The sequence below is a fragment of the Molossus molossus genome, unplaced genomic scaffold (genome assembly GCF_014108415.1).
Source record: "Molossus molossus isolate mMolMol1 unplaced genomic scaffold, mMolMol1.p scaffold_m16_p_4, whole genome shotgun sequence".
Taxonomy (NCBI): domain Eukaryota; kingdom Metazoa; phylum Chordata; class Mammalia; order Chiroptera; family Molossidae; genus Molossus; species Molossus molossus.
In genome coordinates this window covers 66247314-66265413 of record NW_023425377.1, presented here as the reverse complement: position 1 = coordinate 66265413, position 18100 = coordinate 66247314, and the positions used below count along the sequence as shown (strand labels likewise).

Sequence of the window (18100 nt, the reverse complement as noted above, 5' to 3'; positions counted from 1 at the left end):
AGTTTACTCCTTTCGGCCTGAAGAGGACCCAATGGGAGACTCCTAAACAAGAGTAAATGCCCTAGCTGGTGTGTCACAATGGTTAGAGCGTGGGCCTGCGCACCTAAGGGTCACGGTTCGATTCTGGGTCAAGGCAGTACCTGGATTGCAGATTGATCCCTGGACGGTGGGGGCGCGTGCTTGAGTGGATGTGTCTCTCACATCATGTTTCTCTCTCTGGCGCTTTCACTTGCTCTCTCCTACCCTCTTTCCCTTCCTCTCTCTCTAAAACTCAATGGAAAAATATATTTTCCGGTGAGGATTAACAAAAATAATTAAGTAAAGCGGGGGGGGGGGGGATTTGTCGCAGGGCACTTCGGGAATTGTAGTTTGATTTAATCCTGCGAGCCAAGGAGAAAACCTTCCAGGAATTTAAGGGTGGGACCATGAAGAAGTTTGATCCAATCAATGGGGGAAATCTCATTGCGTCATTGGCACGCGCCGGAAGCGCGGCTCACACGGTTTCAGCGGCTGACGGTAAGGATGGCCGGGTTTAGGGAGCTAGGTCTGTCCTCGTGGCTCGTAGAACAATGTCGGCAGCTGGGTTTGAAACAGCCCACACCCGTGCAGCTCGGTTGCATCCCCGCCATCCTGGAAGGTGAGTGTGGTGTCTTCCCCAAGAGGCATCTCCGCTCCTGTCGCCGCCTCCTTTCCCTTTACCCTTGTTGGTTCTAAGAGGCGAAGGGCAGCCTCCGGCGATTTGGGGAACATGGGTTCCGGAGGCCTACCAGGCAATGTTGTTAGCGTTTAGGCTACGTGATTGACTCACTGTGTGTTCGCGAACAAGTGATGTAATCTCCGAAACTTCCATAGTCGCAGAACTCAGGGAGGTTTTGGTGAATGATTAACCAATAGCACTGGGAAAACTGAGAAAAATTTACACTTACTGTCTTCATTTTACAAATGGAAACTGAGGTGCCCGGCCACTGTGGCTCAGTGGTTGAGCGTCGACCCATGCACCAACAGGTCCCGGGTTGGATTCCCAGTCAGGGCACATGCCCAGGTTGTGGGCCCAATTTCCAGTAAGGGCCATGAGGGAGGCGGCCAGTTGTTCTCGCTCATGGATGTTTCTATCTTTCTCTCCCTTTCTCTTCCTCTCGCTCTAAAATCAATAAAGAAAAAAAAATTTTAAACGTGAAAAAACCCAAAACAAATGGAAACTGAGGCTGTCAAGAGTACTGGTAGATCCAGGACTCTGATTCGTGACTGTTCTCCCCATTCTTCTGGCCCAGCCTAGTCTTGTCATTGCAGAGATGCCCTTAGGAAGCCTAGGACGTGACAACTTGATGAGTTAAATAAACAAAGTTGAAAGAATCAATAGGGAGTGTAAGGTGCGGATTGGCGGAGGGCATTCCAGGTTCCCCAAGCTTAGATGACGGTGGTAGTGGGGAAGATTGTCAAAATGAGGTAGTGGTTAGTAGCATCTTGAATCATGGATGTGCGTTCCAGTCCAGCCTGCTACTCACTGGATGAGTTCCTGGGAAAATCTCTGAGTCTCAATTTCCCCCTCTGTTAAGTGAGAATAATGATTTCTCCTTCCTAGAATTTGTCAGTTGCCCACAATGAAAAATTGTCAGTATGCCCGGAATGGAAAGGGCACGGGCTAGTCCCAGGCACACAGTAACTGCTCAGTGGAACACCCATCTATACCTAAACTGTTGACGTTGCTTTGCCCTCTTTCCAGGTCGGGACTGCCTAGGCTGTGCCAAGACGGGCAGTGGCAAGACAGCAGCGTTTGTCCTGCCCATTTTGCAGAAGCTCTCTGAGGATCCCTATGGCATCTTCTGCCTCGTTCTGACACCCACCAGGTGAGCCCCACACAGGCCTCCTGGGTGAGCTGACCAGCTGCATTCTCTTGGGCAAGCAACTTTACCTCTCTTTGCCACACTTTCCCTGTGTGCAAAATGAGGACATTAATCATGCCTCCTTTTAGAGGTGCTGTAGAATGAAACAAGATAGTATGTGAAAAATTCTAAGCACAGAGCTTGACTTAGGGCAAATGCTGGCCAGACAGGAACTGTCAATAGTCAAATAGCTTAGAATAGGCACATCTCTTGTTCTTGGTCAGAAAGATGTGGTAGTTGATATCATAAGTTTTATAATGGCAGGAGAGGTAGGCGCTGCATGCTATGAGAGCATGACCTGGGGAGGGGTGGTGTCAAGGAAGGCTTCAGTCAGGGGTGCCTTAAAAGATGAGAAGGGTCTCTCCAAGGAACAAGTTTGGGGAAAGGTAATCTAGACAGAGGGAACTACTAGTGCATTCATGCAGAGGTGTGAGAGGCAGGGAACAGAAGGGGGCTGGGCATATTAGAGCCAGCTTGAGAAGGGCCTTGAGTGCCAGATTCTGAGGGAATGTAAACGAGAGGGCAAGACAAGAGGACAGTTAGTGGGTACATGGGCTGAAGAGAGGCCTGGTTGGAGCAGGGGCCAAGGGGTAGAGAGGAGGGCACTTGGATACTGACTGACTTCAGAGGAGGAGGGACTGATGCTTGGATTTCAGGCTTTGGTGACTGGTGTGAAGGCTGTTGCTGAGAACACGGGAGGAAGAGAGGCTAGTTTGGGTGAGACTGGAAGGAGGGGCCATGGGTTGTTCCGGGGCCTAGTCTGGTGAGGGGGAAGGGTCCACACAGGCCTCCAAAGCTAATTGGCAGAGCTTTTGTTCAAAAGAGACTGGGAGCTATGGAGGGTGTGTGAATAGAAGAGAGCAAGTCAGGAAGCCCTAGGGGTAGAGATGGGAATGGAAGACAGGTATAGAATCTCTGTGTGACACAATCTGGCTCCTTCACACCCACAGGGAGCTGGCCTACCAGATTGCAGAGCAGTTCCGGGTCCTGGGGAAGCCTCTGGGCCTAAAAGACTGCATCATCGTTGGCGGCATGGGTACAGGGGCCCCAGGGAGGCTCTGGGTATGGGACCTCTGCAACCTTGGACTATATTTCAAGCCCCACCTCTTGCCCTCCACCCGCAGACATGGTGGCCCAGGCCCTGGAGCTCTCCCGGAAACCACATGTGGTCATTGCCACGCCTGGGCGCCTGGCTGACCATCTTCGTAGTTCCAACACCTTCAGCATCAAGAAGATTCGCTTTCTGGTGAGTTGACCTGGGCATTGATTTGTCCATTTGAAAAACATATCCCACAGGCCATCCAGTAGAATGTTAGGAACATGACAAGGACATCTCAGAGACTGACAAGAGGTGGTCTGTACCAGTGAGGGTGGTTGAGAGCAGGGCCTGTCTGAAGAAGTGACATTATAGCTGAGACAGGTGAGGGAACAGGATCTCCAAGACCTTGAGAGGGAGTGCTCCCAGGCTCATGGACAAAGTTGGGAAGGAGGAATATGGGAGAGATAGGCCAGACTTGGACAGTGTACTCATTCCAAACCCCTTACCACTACTCCCTGATGCTGGCATTGCAGGTGATGGATGAGGCAGACCGACTGTTGGAGCAGGGCTGCACTGATTTCACTGTGGACCTAGAGGCCATCCTGGCAGCTGTGCCGGCCCGCAGGCAGACACTGCTCTTCAGTGCCACCCTCACTGACACACTCAAGGAGCTGCAGGGCCTGGCCACCAACCAGCCCTTCTTCTGGGAGGCTCAGGCCCCGTGAGTCCACAGCCACATTCCAGGGATGGTGGAGGGCAGGCAGGAGGTGGTGGTGGAGGTTATACCCAATGGAAGTTATTGCCCATAGACAGGGCAGGGCATTGACTGAATTCAACAGAAGAGGAAATTGAGGCCCACCCCTTTCCAGGGTGTGCACAGTAGAACAGCTAGACCAGCGCTACCTGCTGGTGCCTGAGAAGGTCAAGGATGCCTACTTGGTCCATCTGATCCAGAACTTCCATGATGAGCATGAGGACTGGTCCATCATCATCTTCACCAACACGTGCAAGTAAGCTCTGTGGGCCCACACACACCTTCATAGATGCCCCAGAGGTGGCCCGTGGTCACAGGTGGGAGGCACACAGCCAGTCTCGACACTCTAGAATCTCTGCTCAGACCAGAGATTTTGAAAGATTTGCTCAAGGAGACTCAGAGAGATCAAGCCACTCACCAAGATCACTTCTTCTGAAGGTGGAGCCAGGATTTGGGGTTCCTCAGATCTACCCTTAACCTGAAGGGCCAGGGGTCCCTGGCTGTCCCCAGCCTTGGAGCAGCCTATTCGCTGTGGTCTAAGGGTGTTACTGAGGCCCAGTGCAGCAGCACCCACACCCGGGGCTGTTCTCACCATAGTCCCGGGGACTTTAGAATCTTCCGAGCATATGAGGGGATTATCAAAAAGCTGTAGACTGTTTTAACATGAGCTAGAAGACGGGCAGTCAATACCATGTTGACAGGACCTCCTAACTGTTGCTGCTCCTCAAGAATTTATTGGCTACCTGAAGAGAAAAGTCCGGATGTGGGGCTGACTCTTGCTGGCTTAGGCTAGGAGAGGAGGCAGCAGAGAGGATGTGAATGGGCAAGATACCCTGCACCTTTGTTTGTCCTTTCCTGTCTGCAGGGCCACCTGCTTGGGGTCCTCGACAGGGGCAGGGGCAAGAGTTTTTTCCCAAGACCCCAGCTTTAGAGGTGCTGACAGTGCATCCTTCCCACCAGGACTTGCCAGGTCCTGTGCATGATGCTACGCAAGTTCAACTTCCCCACTGTGGCTCTACATTCTATGATGAAACAGGTGAGGAAGCCCTACCTGCCAGCCTTGTCTGAGACTCCTCTCAGCCTCAGGGCCTTTGCCTAGGCTCTTCCCTCTGCCTGGAACACTTCCCTGCCACTCCTGCCTGCCCCAGTCTGTTTTTTTTCTCAGTTATCTCCCTCACTGAATTGTGAGCCCTGTGAAGGCAGGACCATCCTGGCCTCTACCCTGTCCCCAGACCTCATACAGTAAGCACTCAAACATATACCAAGATTGTACCTGACCCCCAGCCCTGTCCCCCAATTCTCCCCCTGATCTGGCACAGAAAGAACGCTTTGCTGCCTTGGCCAAGTTTAAGTCCAGCATCTATCGGATCCTGATCGCAACAGACGTGGCTTCCCGGTGAGCATCCCAGGGTACTCTCTCCCATGTGCCAGCCCAGTGACACCCCCACTGAGGGGCCAGAGCAGGAGGCTGGCCTTGGGCAAGGGTTGGGCAGCCTCAGTTTCACCATGTGGACAGTGGTGCTGACTGGCCTCTGTCCCTAGGGGCCTGGACATTCCCACAGTGCAGGTGGTCATCAACCACAACACCCCAGGGCTCCCAAAGATCTACATCCACCGAGTTGGCCGGACAGCCCGTGCAGGTAAGCAAACAAGGTGGGGTAGCCTTTAGGGAACCATCTGCGAGCTTGCCCACACCATAAAGTGCCAAAGTCATCAGCTGGTGGGACATGGGGCAGAGGGATATAGCCAGCAGGTGAGAGATGTTAGGGGCAGCATTTGCAAGCTGGGGAATTGTCCATTTAAAAGCAAAGGTGGAGGCATTTTGGCTTTTCCATGTGACCTACACACTGTCTCTTGGGGACATAGTGCACACTACCCCAGTCGTGATCACTCCCTTTTGCCTCACTCCAGTCCCCTTCATCTGTCAGGGCTGCCAGTTGGGACCTTGTAGTGAGTAGGTGCCTCAGTTCTGATAGATGTGGTGTTGCCCTGTGGGATTTGGTGCCAAGTTTAGGCCCTCACTCTGACCCTAGCCAGGAACCAAGGAGATGTTCATCTCTCTGCTCCCCAGCCCTGCCAGGCAGGGGCACTGCATTCGTGAGATTTTCTCATGCCTGGAGTGGAGAGAGACATGGTTTCTGGGGCTACGTTGGTCCTGTCTCTTTCCTGCCCTGTGGCCTCAGGCAGGTCACATGAGCTTTCTGGGCCTTACTGCTTTGTCAAATGATGGGTAATGAGAACGTGATGCCTATTTGGGGCTGCTCTAAGGATCATGGACCTTATCAGCTGTCAGTACTGGTCCAGTACTAGTCATTATCACAGAAACAGGGAATGGAGAAACTGGCATGCAGAAATCTGGGCCAAGGCCTGTCATGGCTTATTGGTGACATAAGTCAGCCTGGGCTCCCTAGCAGCCATGCCAAAAAGGGAAATCAGCCCTGGCCGGTTTGGCTCAGCGGTTAGAGCGTCGGCCTGCGGTCCAGAGAGACCCGGGTTCGGTTTTCGCTAAGGGCATGTATGTCGGTTGCAGTTTGTCACCGGCCCTGGTTGGGTCATGCAGGTGGCAACCACTCGATGTGTCCTTTTCACATCGATGTTTCTCTTTCTCTCTCCCTCCCACTCAATCAGAACAAAAAAAAATGGAAAAAAGTCCTCGGGTGAGGCTAAAAAAACAAAAAGGGAAATCAGCCACGTCTCCTGCCTCTCTGTAGGGCCAAGCTAGCAGGAGAGCTGCCTCTCCCTGGTGTCCTGCAGCTCCCCTGGGACAGATCACCCACTACACAGGTTTGGCTAGAGGTCAAGCCCTGATACCCCGGGCTTTCTTCGCCTGCTCCCACCTATGCACCAAGTTATGCTTCCCTCAATTAAGAGGAGTCCTGACCTGTCTCTGTTGATCCCTCATAGGGCGACAGGGACAGGCTATTACACTGGTGACACAGTATGACATCCACCTGGTACATGCCATCGAAGATCAGATCAGTGAGTAAAGGGGCAAGGGTGGGGTACTCACCTGCCTTCTCATCTTAAACTGTACTTTCCTTCCTATACAACCCCCAGAGAAGTTTCTTTTGCCTAGTTATTGAAACAGTTCCCCATAATGGCTGAAAGTCATGTCCAATGGGAAGGAACTTTGGTTTCTGAGACCATGTTGTGTGGGTGATCCCTGTGGATGGGTCAGAGGCCCCAGGGATAGGGCCTGAGTCTGTTTAAAACCCCCCTCGGGTGGTTTAATGTGTAGCTAAGACCAAAAACTTCTAGGCATGTCCAATCACCAGTGACTCCTAAAATTTAGAAACACATTGCCTTTTTGGACAGTGTCCAAAAATATATATATGTATTTCCAGTCCAATTCATAGTGTTGGCAACCATACAAAAAAGAGCAGTCTGTACTTTACTTAGGTCTGAAATCCCAGAACTTGCCCACCTGACTTATCTGATATGACCCCCAGACGTCTTACATGCCCCCACCACATTGGGAACTCACTATGTACCTGCAATTCCTCTCCCTGTCATGTCCACCCTCCCCTGCCCCCGCTCCTGGGTCCCCACTATCCCCATAGAGAAGAAGCTGGAGGAATTCTTGGTGGAGGAGGCTGAGGTGCTGCAGATTCTCACGCAGGTCAACGTGGTGCGGAGGAAATGCGAGATTGTGAGTGCCAGGGAGATAATCCTTGGGACCTGGGATGCTCCCTTCAAGATGGGGATCTTCCACCTCATGACAGCTTCTCCCTCTCCCCCCTTACCCCAGAAACTTGAGGCAGCCAACTTTGACGAAAAGAAGGAAATTAATAAGCGGAAGCAGCTGATCCTAGAAGGGAAGGTGAGGGCTGAGCCAGCTGGTGGGGGCGGGCAGGGTTCCTCATGTAGGAAATATCCAGTTCAGCCACCTCCCTATTCTCCCCGAACCAGGACCCTGACCTGGAGGCCAAGCGAAAGGCTGAGCTGGCCAAGATCAAGCAGAAGAACAGGCGCTTCAAGGAGCAGGTGAAGCACACATTGCAGCAGCAGAAGGCTGGTGGGGCTGGCCGCAGGGGCCATCTACCCAGGGCCCGGCCTGAGGCCCATTCAGCCCCAGCATCCACCCAGGGCCCAGCCTGAGGCCCACTCAGCCTCTGCTTGCCCAGCCTGAGACTCCTTCATCAAACTGAGGATTTGAGAGTCAAAGGGTCTTCCTTTATTGACAGTTTCCCCCTCCCAACCTGCCCAGCCCCTCTCAGTGGAGCCCATGGACACCCATGTTGTGCAGTATATGGTTCTCTACCCTGTGGTCCCAGCTGGCCCTTTCTTAGAGCCTTAGTGAAAAGTCAGGCTGTAAAGGAAGGAACACTGGCCATGTGGTTGGGCCCATCTCCATAAACAGTAACTCCAGCCCGGGGTCACTGCAGGGGGCTGCCATGGGACCCAAAAGTGAAGGTTTTTGCAGGAGATACTCAATAAATGGATCTTTCAACTTACTGACTCTCAAGGAAGGGGCAGGAGAGGAGGGTATGGTTTCCTGTGCCTTTTAAGTCCTTTGGAACCTCGTGTCACTCCACCCCAACCCCAGTTCTCCATTCCTATGGGCCAGTCCCAAAACTTTGAACTGCGGTGCTGGCTGTTCCAGCTGGGTGACCTTGGGTTGGTGAAGCCCGTTGGCCTGTTTCTTCATTTTGAAAATGGACAATGCAAATGCATCTCTCCAAATGGTTGGTGAGATCATCCCCTTCCCTGGTGAAAATGACTGTGGTCGAGGAGCTTTTCTTCCTGCCCACCTCATCAAATCTAGGGGTTGTAACCAGAGTGAATGGGGGCTTGACCAGGGCCACCTAAGTCCAAACTGGTCTAGACAACATGGGCTGAGCCCCAGAGGATAGGCACAGCAGAACCAGGCAGAGCTGTGTGGCCTAGGCACCCTGTGGTCTCTGAATCACCCTGCTCACCTGTAAGTGGCTTTCCAGCCCTACACAGACAGGGCAGTTAGGATGTACCCAAGAGGAGAGGATCCAGTGAGGCATTTAGGTGCCCAAACACCACACACACATACACACATACAACCATGGTTAGAAATGTAATCTGGGTACCAGCATGTATCCTGGGGAGTCTAGAAATCCTATACAATGAAAAGCCCCAAACAGCCCCTGACTTGTGAGCGGACAGGTCCTCCCTGGGCTGAGTTGGCCCTGGTCCCTGCCAGGGCAAATGGCCTGCTGGGCCGCCTGCAGCCAGCCCATGCCTCAAATGGGAAGCATTGGTATAAAACCTGCTCTCGTAGCTCCTGCTCCTGTAGTTGGGCTCAGGGCGCACCCTCAGCCAAGCGGGCCAGACCCTCCCGAAGCTCACTCAGCTCAAACAGTCTGACATCCAACAGCTGTGCAGCCCGGCCCACTTCAGCCCTTGCCTGCTCCCGCTCAGCCCGAGCCTCTTCCAGGCTGTGCTCTGTCACCCGTAGCTGATGCTCCAACTCCACATTGCGGGTTTCCAGGTCCTGCAGGGAGAGGGCAGAAAGGGTTGGGGGCCCTCATAAGTGTCTAGGGTTAGCCTGACTGGGGCATCAGTTTCTGAGTACCATCCCCACACCTCACTGTGAGCCAAGCCCCTCTCCGTCTCTTTTTTTGTTGTTAATCCTCACCAAGGGATATTTTTCTTTTTCTTTTTTTTATTGATTTTTGAGAGAGAGATGGAAACTGATGAGAGAACATTGATTGGCCACCTCCTGCATGCCCCCCACTGGGGATTGGGCCCACAACCTGGGCATGTGCCCTCAATGGGGAATCGAACCGGTGACCTCTTGGTGCATGGGTTGATGCTTAACCACTGAACCTCACTGGCCGGGCCAGAGGATATTTTTCCATTGACTTTTAGATGGAGTGGGAGGTGGGTGAGAAAGAAAGAGGTCAATGTGAAAGAGACAAATCGATTGGTTGCCTCTTGAACAATCTTGACTGGGGCTAGGGGCCAAACCTGCAATCCAGGTATGTGCCCTTGACTAGGAATTGAACCCATGGCCCTTGGGTCCATGGGCCATCGCTCTAACCACTGAGCAAAACCAGCCAGGGCCCCCTCCATCTCTTGATCTCCCTGCCACCTGTACTGAAGACTCTCCCTGGTCCCGCAGCCAATTTGAACATCACAGAAATGATCACATCCCTCTTTTGAAAGACGTATGAGGTCTTTCATCAAGTTGGGGATGAAATTTACGCCATCCCCCTCCTCTCCATTCTCATTCCAATTCAGCCTCACAGGTCTAGTGGTTCCTTGAATACACTAATGTCCCCCTCCATCTCAGGGCCTTTGCACGGGCTGTACACTGCCCAGGAAACAACAAGGACCATTTCCCCAATCTCTCCACGGGACACTTTGGGGGCACCAGATCTTTTTTTTTTTTTTTTTATCCTCACCCAAGGACATTTTTGCATTTATGTTTAGACAGAGCGGGAGGGAGAGAGAGCGAGAGAAACGTTGTGAGAGAGACACATTGACTGGTTGCCACCCCCACGACCCCAACTGGGGCCGGGGACAAACCACAACCGAGGTACGTGCCCTTAGTGGGAACTGAACCCGGGACTCTGGTCTGCAGGCTGACGCTCTAACCACTGAGCAAAACTGGCCAGGGCAGGGGGCACCAGATCTTTTAATACCTCCAGCTACAGACTCACAGGACATGCCCCATGAATGCTTCTTGAATAAAATTTTTAGCAAAAGCCAGGACGGCTAGACTTGCATTCAAATGCAGGCTCCTGACCTTAGGCTGGGGAGGTGTGAGGACTCAACAGGGTCAAGAGCATGAGCTCAGCAGGGACTCAAAAATTGCTTGTTGAGCCCTGGCTGGTTTGGCTCAGCGGTTAGAGCGTCGGGCTGCGGTCCAGAGAGACCCAGGTTCAGTTCCCGCTAAGGGCATGTATGTCGGTTGCAGTTTGTCCCCAGCCCCGGTTGGTTGTGCGGGTGGCAGCCACTCGACGTGTCCCCTTCACGTTGATGTTTCTCTCTCTCTTCCTCTCTCTCCCTCCCACTCTATCTGAACAAAAAAAAGAAAAAAAAATTGCTTGTTGAGCCTTGATTGTTTTTTTCAGTGGTTAGATCTTCAGCCTGCGGACTGAAGGGTCACAGGTTCTATTTGGTCAAGGGCACATTGTGGGTTCACTCCCTGGCTCTGGTTGGGGTGTGTGCGAGAGACAACCAGTTGAAGTGTCTCACATTGATGTTTCTCTCTCCTTCCCCTCCCTTCAACTCTCTCTAAAAAAAAATAAATGGAAAAAAATATCCTCGGGTGAGGATTAATAACATAAATAAATTGCTTGTTGAATAAGTGGTTGGATGTAAATCATGGTACCAATAATAATCATTTACAAACCACCTCAGACCTTAAATGCATCGGCTCTTTCCAGTCCTTCACCTTAGGTAGATGTCTTCCTGACCCCATTTACAAGTGAAAAAACTGAAGCTAAAGGGGACCAAGCAGGAAGAGAAGATACCAAGTCTGTCCCACACCAGAGGTTGGCTGCCCATGTGCAGTCACCCCACCCCCTGGCAACAGCACACACCTGCACCTTCTGCTGTATCTCCTCGTACTCCACTGTATCAGGGGCCTCTCGGGTTCCCCCTGTCTGGCTCTTGAGTGTCTGGATCTCCTAGTGGAGAAGAGTTACCAGGGTGTTCTGGGAGTCCTGGCTCTCCCATGGGAGGTCAGGGAAGTTGAGGCCTGGGGACACACATGCACACACATATGCTCAGTGCTCACCTGGTCCTTGGTTTGCACTAAGGACTCAAGCTGCTCCAGCACCTGGCCTGGCCCCTCCTTCTCACTGACTGGGGTTGGCTCTGTGGCTGCCTGGGCCTCCAACTCAGCCACCTGTGTGGACAGAAAGGTCAGCACCTCCCTAGGGAATCTGCCTTCTGCTCAGTCCCAGCAATGACTAGGCATTCAACCCCTCTGCTTGGAGTTACCACCCCACCCCTGGCAGGGAAGACTTTAGGGTCTGACACCCCTCTGAGATGGGTGCTGTACATCAGACCTATTTTACAGGGCACAAAACTAAGGCTCAGGGAAGTGATCTGTACAGATCACACAGCCAGTAGGTGAACTCAGGACAGGCAGGATGGGTGCAGACAGGGGCTCCACAGTTGCCTGGGCCGTGGGGCTCTGAGAGGGAAAGGTCCCCTCACCCGCTGCCGCAGCCGCTCGGCCTCTGCCCGCTGGGCCTCCAGCTGCTGCCTCCACTGGGCGGCGGCTGCGTTAGCCTCTCTCAAGGCGCCCGCCAACTTGTTGTTGCTGTCCTGCAGCGCGAAGAATTCGGCCTCCCACTGTACCTCGCCCACAGATCTGCAGGGACGCAAGGGTCGGCACCAGGTCGAGCCACGCTAGCCGGCGCTAGGCTAGTGGCCCGGCCGCACTAGGCCGGGATGTCTAGGAGACGGTACTGGGCTACAGGCGGGGCGGTACCGGACTCGGAGTACTGGGAATCACACAGTGGGCCGACGAGGGTAGAGGCGGGACGGTGCGTGGGGCGGAGTCAAGGCGCGGAGCCCGGGGGAGGTGAGCCTTGTCGGAGGCGTGGTTAGAGCTGGGCGGTGCGTAGCGCCGGAGCCAGAGTGGGAATGTCAGGGTAGGCGGGCCCTTGTCGGGGGCGGGGTCAGAGTAGGCGCCCGATGTTTGCTCAATGCGACAGTGGGAATGTGGCGTGGGCCTGGGGTCAGCCCATAGGGACACAGCCCAAACCGGGTGGGGTTGGGAGGCATTAATAGCTTTACAACTATCCCGGTGAAGTGTGAGCGGGGAGAGGGCGGGGTCATCTCCTGGAAGGCGTGGCCAAAGCCAGAGCGCGTGGAAGGGCTCGGTCGGCTCCGGAAGGGTCAGGATTGGAGTTAGACACCCCCGGGTACCCAGGCTTTGGATCCACAGTCAGATCCGCCGGCGTCGTACCCTAGCAGCTTCTGAGAAGCTCCTTTCGCAGCCCCTCGTCCTGCCCTACCCAGCCCTATCCCCTCACCCCTCTGACAGCATCTTCTTGAGCCGCTCTCTCTCTGAGGGGCCAGGGGCTTCAGCACTCTGGCTGCGGAACAGTTTCTCGTCGCTGGGGGGGCCATTGGCGCTGATGAGGGGGTTTGGAGGCACCTAAGGGTGTGGGCAGAAACGGGGTCACGGATGGGGATCATGGTTAGGATCAGGGCTGATGTTACTGAGGTCATGACTGGGGGCAGGCATCCTTTCCAGTCCTGAGATCAAGGTGCGCCGTTCCCCTCCGCACCCCTCCTCCATGGTCTCCCATTGCCCCTGGACCGAAGTTCTGGGCCCTGGTCCCCAACCTTGTCTGCCTGAGTTCTCACCAATTCCCCAGGGGCAAACCTGATGCAAATCAGTTTAGAGTCTCAACCTGTGGGTCGCAACCCCTTTGGGGTCGAACAACCCTTTCACAGGGGTCGCCTAAGACATAACAGTAGCAAAATTACAGTTATGAAGTAGCAACAAAAATAATTTTATGGTTGGGGGTCACCACAACATGAGAAACTGTATTAAAGGGTTGCCGCATTAGTAAGGTTGAGAACCACCTTCTAAGCTGAGACTCTAGACCCACTGAGATAATTAGAAATCTGCCTCGCTCGGAGTGGGGTAAGGGGGAGGGGAGGAGCAATCAGAAACCCTAGCAACAGTACCCCTCTGGGGCCGAATTTCAACATCCATTTCAGATTCCAATAGGAAGCCCTCTCCACCCGGCTGAATTTCTTATGAATCCACCTCATGTGTCCTGAGGACAGGAGCCAGCCTGTTTTTTCATCTTTGTAACCCTTGTCCAGCCCTGGGCCTGGCTTGGCCATCTGAGCTGGCTTTTTGGTCTTTCCTGACCCAGAGCTAGGCCATATGCCCCCTGACATACTCCATGGCACCCACACTCCTTCTCCGTGGTCCCTGCCACAATTTGTGAGCATTTGGCTCTGGACACCAGCACAACACAATGCAGGGACCGCCACCCTCCCCCATATTGTTGGGTATAGGACAGGGATTGCTGACCTGGTGGGCGGACAGCCCCAGGGCTGGACTGGTGAGCTCCCCACCATCCTGAGATTTCTCCCTCGCCAGCCTCGCTGCTTCCTTCACTTCCTGGAACTTCTCAGCAAACTGAGGAGGGAAGGACAGGACCAGACAGTCAATAAACCCCGGGGCCCCACCAGGTTACCCCTAGCTAACACCATCCCTGTCACTTACTAAGGGACTTTAGGAACTCTGCGCTTCATCTTATGAGCTGGAAAAGTGGGAAGAAGGCTTGGAAAATGATGCCACAATGGACAGAGTGGGTTTGAAGGTGGGGGATGGGATGTTAATGGAGGAGGCTTACTTTGAGCCACCCTGAGAACAGGATCTCCTTTTCCTCTCTATCAGGCTTGTTTCAGCTAGGAGAGCCTCAGGTGGGTGCTAATCTGTCTTTAATGCGTGGAACCCTGTAAATATCCTTGTATGACAGAGAAAGCGGGTCTTGGGATCTGAGCCCTAGCCAGTGAGAAAGTGATTGTCCTGTTCTCATTTTTATTATATTAATGTCAAACATTTGCCATAAGAACCAGCTTTCTAGTTAGGATAGAATACACTTTTTTCACTTTAAAATACATTTCATTAGTTTGAAAATAACTTTTTTCTTTTTTTTTTATCCTCACCTGAGGACATTTTTCCATTTTTTGTTCAGAGTCGGAGGGAGAGAGAGGAAGAGGGAGAGAGAGAAACATCCACGTGAAAGGGACACATCGAGTGGCTGCCACCTGCATGACCAACCAGGGCCGGGGACAAACTGCAACGGAGGTATATGCCCTTAGCGGGAATCGAACTCGGGTCTCTCTGGACCGCAGGCTGATGCTCTAACCACTGAGAAAACCAGGGCTGAAAATAACTTTTTAAAGGAGATATTCACAGATACACAACCACTTGGTTTGTGTGGAGCAGTGCAATTCACTGGGTATAAATGGTCTTTTCAAAAATAGCCCATGCCCTTGCCAGTTTCACTCAGCCTAGAGTGTTGGCCTACAGACCAGAGAGTCCTGGGTTCAGTTCCCACTAAGGGCACCGACCTCGGTTGTGCTTTGTCCCCAGCCCAGTTGGGGTCGTGTGGGTGGCAGCCAGTCGATGTGTCTCTCTCACATTGATGTTTCTCCCCCCCACGCCCCCACCCTGCCCCGCTCTGTCTGAAGATAAATGCAAAAAAGCAAAAATAGCCCATGATTGCCCTGGCTGGTTTGGCTCAGTGGTTGGAGCATTGGCCTGCAGACCAGAGTCCCGGGTTCAGTTCCCACTAGGGACACGTACCAAAAAAAAAAAAAATTGCCCATGGTCAATCGAATACTCATGTGGGAAAAAAAATACTCCTACCTTACACTACCCATAGAAATAAATTCAAGACCTAAATATGAAAGGGAAACAAAAGCTAATAGAAGAAAATTGTCATGTCCTCAGCAGAACTCAGAGAGCAATAACCAACCATCCAATAAAACAATGGATAAAACAATACTGACTTCTAGAGATAGCAGAGGGTGGAGAGAAGTGATGATGTAGTGCTAGCATGTATGGGGAAGCACCCAGCCCATCCCAGGAACCCAGAGAGGGGCAGGGTGTGTTGAAATTGGAGAAGGTGTCCTGCAGAGCTAGGATGTGAATGAGGGAATCAGGAAGGGGCTTCTGGCTTGTCCAGTTCTGAAGCTGGGAAGGTGGAGGCCCAGCATCTCACCAGGGGTCCCACTGCACCCAGGCTAAGACCCAGGCCCTCCCACTACATACCCCTGAGACCCACCTGGGTCAGATGCTGTTCAGAAGCAAAGCCAAGGCCGTACACAGTGTTAGCGCGACTGTCTGCCCATTGTCCAAACTTCTGGGAGGTTTTGGTAAAGGTCATGTTGGGGGTGACAGTACTATTGATAATGGCCTGGGGAGAGGAGAGTAAAGTTCAAGGTTGATGGAACTGTTAATAATGAACATGAGACCACTGGGGTTTCACTTTCTATTAGAGCCTCCAAGGCCCTTGGTCTGAGCCATTTCAGGAGGAAGAAACTGAGGCCCAGAAAGGATCAGGGCTCCCCCCGACCCGACCTGTCTCTGGGCACAGAGCAAGGCAACGACTGGACCCAGGCCTGCCACCCCAACCAGGCCCTGCCAGGACCTTGGCACCCCCAATGCTGATGATTCGGTAGACGTTGCGGGTGGCATCATAGAAGTAGGAGACTGTTAGTGCGTGCTTGCCCGCAGGGATCCAGTTCCGCTTGGTGGCTGGGTCGATCTGGAACACATGTGCCCTTGTGCTGAAGATGGGGTGCTCCCTGCATAGAAAGAGGGTGCTCAGTGGGGGCCAGGCACCCCCCCCCCAGAGGTCTCAGGGCCAAGCCCATGGAGGCAGTGGCTCACCTGGCTGTGGACATTGGTCAGGCTGGGCTAGATGGGCTCCAAAGGGCAGCCAGAGGGGTGGCAGAAGCTGCTGGTTCAGCCTCTGGGGTAGAAAGGGCTTGTGAGTGTTCCCCCAGGGCAGGTTGAGGGAGGCCAAGCAGGTCCAACCTCAGGAACCACCACCAGGTGCACCATTCATAGAATTTCAGCCGAAAAGGTAAGGGAATCAGTAGAGAACTCAGATCAAGGAGACTCTGACAACACCCTGGGCGGGAGATGTCTCTCTGAAGCCATGGGAGATGTCTCTCTGAAGCCACGTGGCCCCTGATTTCTTAGTATAAACCTATCATCATCTGGGTTGTTGGGTCCTCAGTGAAGCCCCCTCAATCTTAGGGTGGGCCAAGGCCAGCTTCTGCTCACTACTTTCCCACACATTCACCTATTACTCCTCAAACCAGGGCCTCCAGCAAGAAGTATGGCATAACCAGGTGCCCCACTAGCCCCACAGAGGGACCCTTCTGGGGCACAGGCACAGATTGGTGTCAAAGTCCAACTAGGGTGTCCCCATCCTTGTCAAAAAGACAAAATGTAGCCAAACAGGACCACCCTGGTGCCCACAACCAGATTGCCCATCACCACTCACTCCCAATATCATGGGGGTCTGGGTGGAACCCAGGATTGGGAGATGGGCTCCCCAGTCTCTTTGCTGGTTTCTTCAGCCACCACCCCACAGAAGCCAGGAGCAGCTGCCTGGAGAGACTTCCGCACGCGCGCGCGCGCGCGCGCACACACACACACACACACACACACCGGCCCCCCCCCCCCCGCCCTCAAACTTGAATCCAGGGGATCTGCAGGGGATTCAGGGGGAACCTGGGGGAGGGGAGGCAAATTAGGGGAAGGGACGCCGAGGCTTAGTGGTCTCTGTCGTCAGAGTGGACTCCCCGCCCCCAGTCCTGGGCAGCTGCTGTCCTAGTCACAGGGTCTGAAACCGGAGCCCCTGGTGGGGGAGGGGCGGCAGATCTGGCTGAGGTTGGGGGCAAGTCCTGGGTCCCTGGGGCTCCAGCACTCAGGGGTCCCAGGAATTCTGGCCCTTCCAGCTGGGATGCTCCTGCTGTGACTTGAACGATTGGGGAAAGTTACTCACCAACTAGTCATGCCCCTCTCACGCCGACAGCCTTGAGGCTTCCGGAGGGGGCCGGACCCCGCCCAGTGCCCGGGATCCTTAAATGCTTGTGAGGGCGAAGCCCTTCCCATATGCCCCAGTCTGGGGTCCTGATATTCTGTCAGAATCGAGTCCCCACACGCATCAGGGCCACCCAGTGCGTGCCTCAACTTCAGTATATGCGGTCCCCAAACTTGGAACGTCCAAGATCCCTGTGACGCCCCGGACTCCGGGTCCAGAACTTCGGGGACATTATCTGCCTCCTCGGACCCCAGATCCGTAACCTCGAGTATTCTCAGCACTGTCCCGATGCCTGAACTTTGGGGACCCTCTGCTACCCTTCCATCCCCAGGTCCAGAATTTCTGGGTCCCCTCGCACACCAACCCCATCTGGAACTTCAGAGACACCCTCGCAGCCTCCCAACAACGTTGGGCGCGGAACTCTGGGAACCCTTCTCACTGTCCCCTTTCCGACCCGAGCTTCAGAACTTCGGGGACCCTGAGACCCTGCAGGACCAGGTACGGTACTTCAGGGCTTCCCGGGCCTCTGCGTCCAGAACTTCGGGGACCCCCGCGCCCTCCCCCGGCTCCAGAACTTCAGGGCCACCGCACCAGCACGCAGGCTCGGTCGGCCGGGCTCACCCTGCCAGCTGGGCGCCCGGAGAGTGTCCCGGCGGAGTCGGGTGCGGCCCGCGACGCCGACTCCCCGCGCCCTCCGCGCTACCCGCGCCTTTGTCTGCGCTGCCGCTGCCGCTGCCGCCCGCGCCGCCTCCGGTCCCATCGCAGCCGGTCCCGACGCGGCCGCTGCCCCGCCTCCCGCCTGCCCCCTCCCTGCCTCCCGCCTGCCCCCCTCCCCGCCTCCTCGCCTCCCCGCCTCCCTGCCTCCCCGAGGTCACCCCCAGCGCCCCCTGCCGGCCCTCCG

The 18100-nt window shown here is 54.2% G+C and overlaps 2 protein-coding genes across 2 annotated transcripts; one reads left to right on the top strand and one right to left on the bottom strand.

Moving 5' to 3' along the window:
- The first annotated feature begins 484 nt into the window (after positions 1–484).
- On the top strand, positions 485–8130 carry DDX49 (DEAD-box helicase 49). Its single transcript, XM_036281910.1, has 13 exons — positions 485–637; positions 1724–1847; positions 2834–2919; positions 3008–3129; positions 3456–3643; positions 3792–3932; positions 4637–4712; positions 4996–5072; positions 5219–5316; positions 6581–6655; positions 7237–7325; positions 7425–7496; positions 7586–8130. The coding sequence occupies exons 1-13, from the start codon at positions 523–525 to the stop codon at positions 7772–7774; spliced, it is 1452 nt and encodes a 483-aa protein (XP_036137803.1). The 5' UTR covers positions 485–522; the 3' UTR covers positions 7775–8130.
- Positions 8131–8192: 62 nt separating this feature from the next.
- HOMER3 (homer scaffold protein 3) lies at positions 8193–17885 on the bottom strand. The gene is made up of 10 exons (XM_036281911.1): positions 17821–17885; positions 16035–16116; positions 15793–15949; positions 15427–15558; positions 13662–13769; positions 12643–12767; positions 11819–11975; positions 11394–11504; positions 11197–11283; positions 8193–9140 (listed from the first exon to the last, which is right to left on the bottom strand). The coding sequence occupies exons 2-10, from the start codon at positions 16046–16048 to the stop codon at positions 8949–8951; spliced, it is 1083 nt and encodes a 360-aa protein (XP_036137804.1). The 5' UTR covers positions 16049–16116; positions 17821–17885; the 3' UTR covers positions 8193–8948.
- Positions 17886–18100: the final 215 nt, after the last annotated feature.

What these genes read in the sequence shown, in the direction of transcription:
- DDX49 (XM_036281910.1), top strand. Translation starts at nt 523, where the DNA reads ATGGCCGGGTTTAGGGAGCTAGGTCTGTCCTCGTGGCTCGTAGAACAA. An exon ending in CATCCCCGCCATCCTGGAAG is followed by an intron (nt 638 to 1,723) that starts GTGAGTGTGGTG and finishes CCCTCTTTCCAG; the next exon opens with GTCGGGACTGCCTAGGCTGT. An exon ending in AGCTGATCCTAGAAGGGAAG is followed by an intron (nt 7,497 to 7,585) that starts GTGAGGGCTGAG and finishes TCCCCGAACCAG; the next exon opens with GACCCTGACCTGGAGGCCAA.
- HOMER3 (XM_036281911.1), bottom strand. An exon ending in CCGAGCGGCTGCGGCAGCGG is followed by an intron (nt 11,505 to 11,818) that starts GTGAGGGGACCT and finishes CTGTCCACACAG; the next exon opens with GTGGCTGAGTTGGAGGCCCA. An exon ending in AGATACAGCAGAAGGTGCAG is followed by an intron (nt 9,141 to 11,196) that starts GTGTGTGCTGTT and finishes CTCTCCCTGCAG; the next exon opens with GACCTGGAAACCCGCAATGT.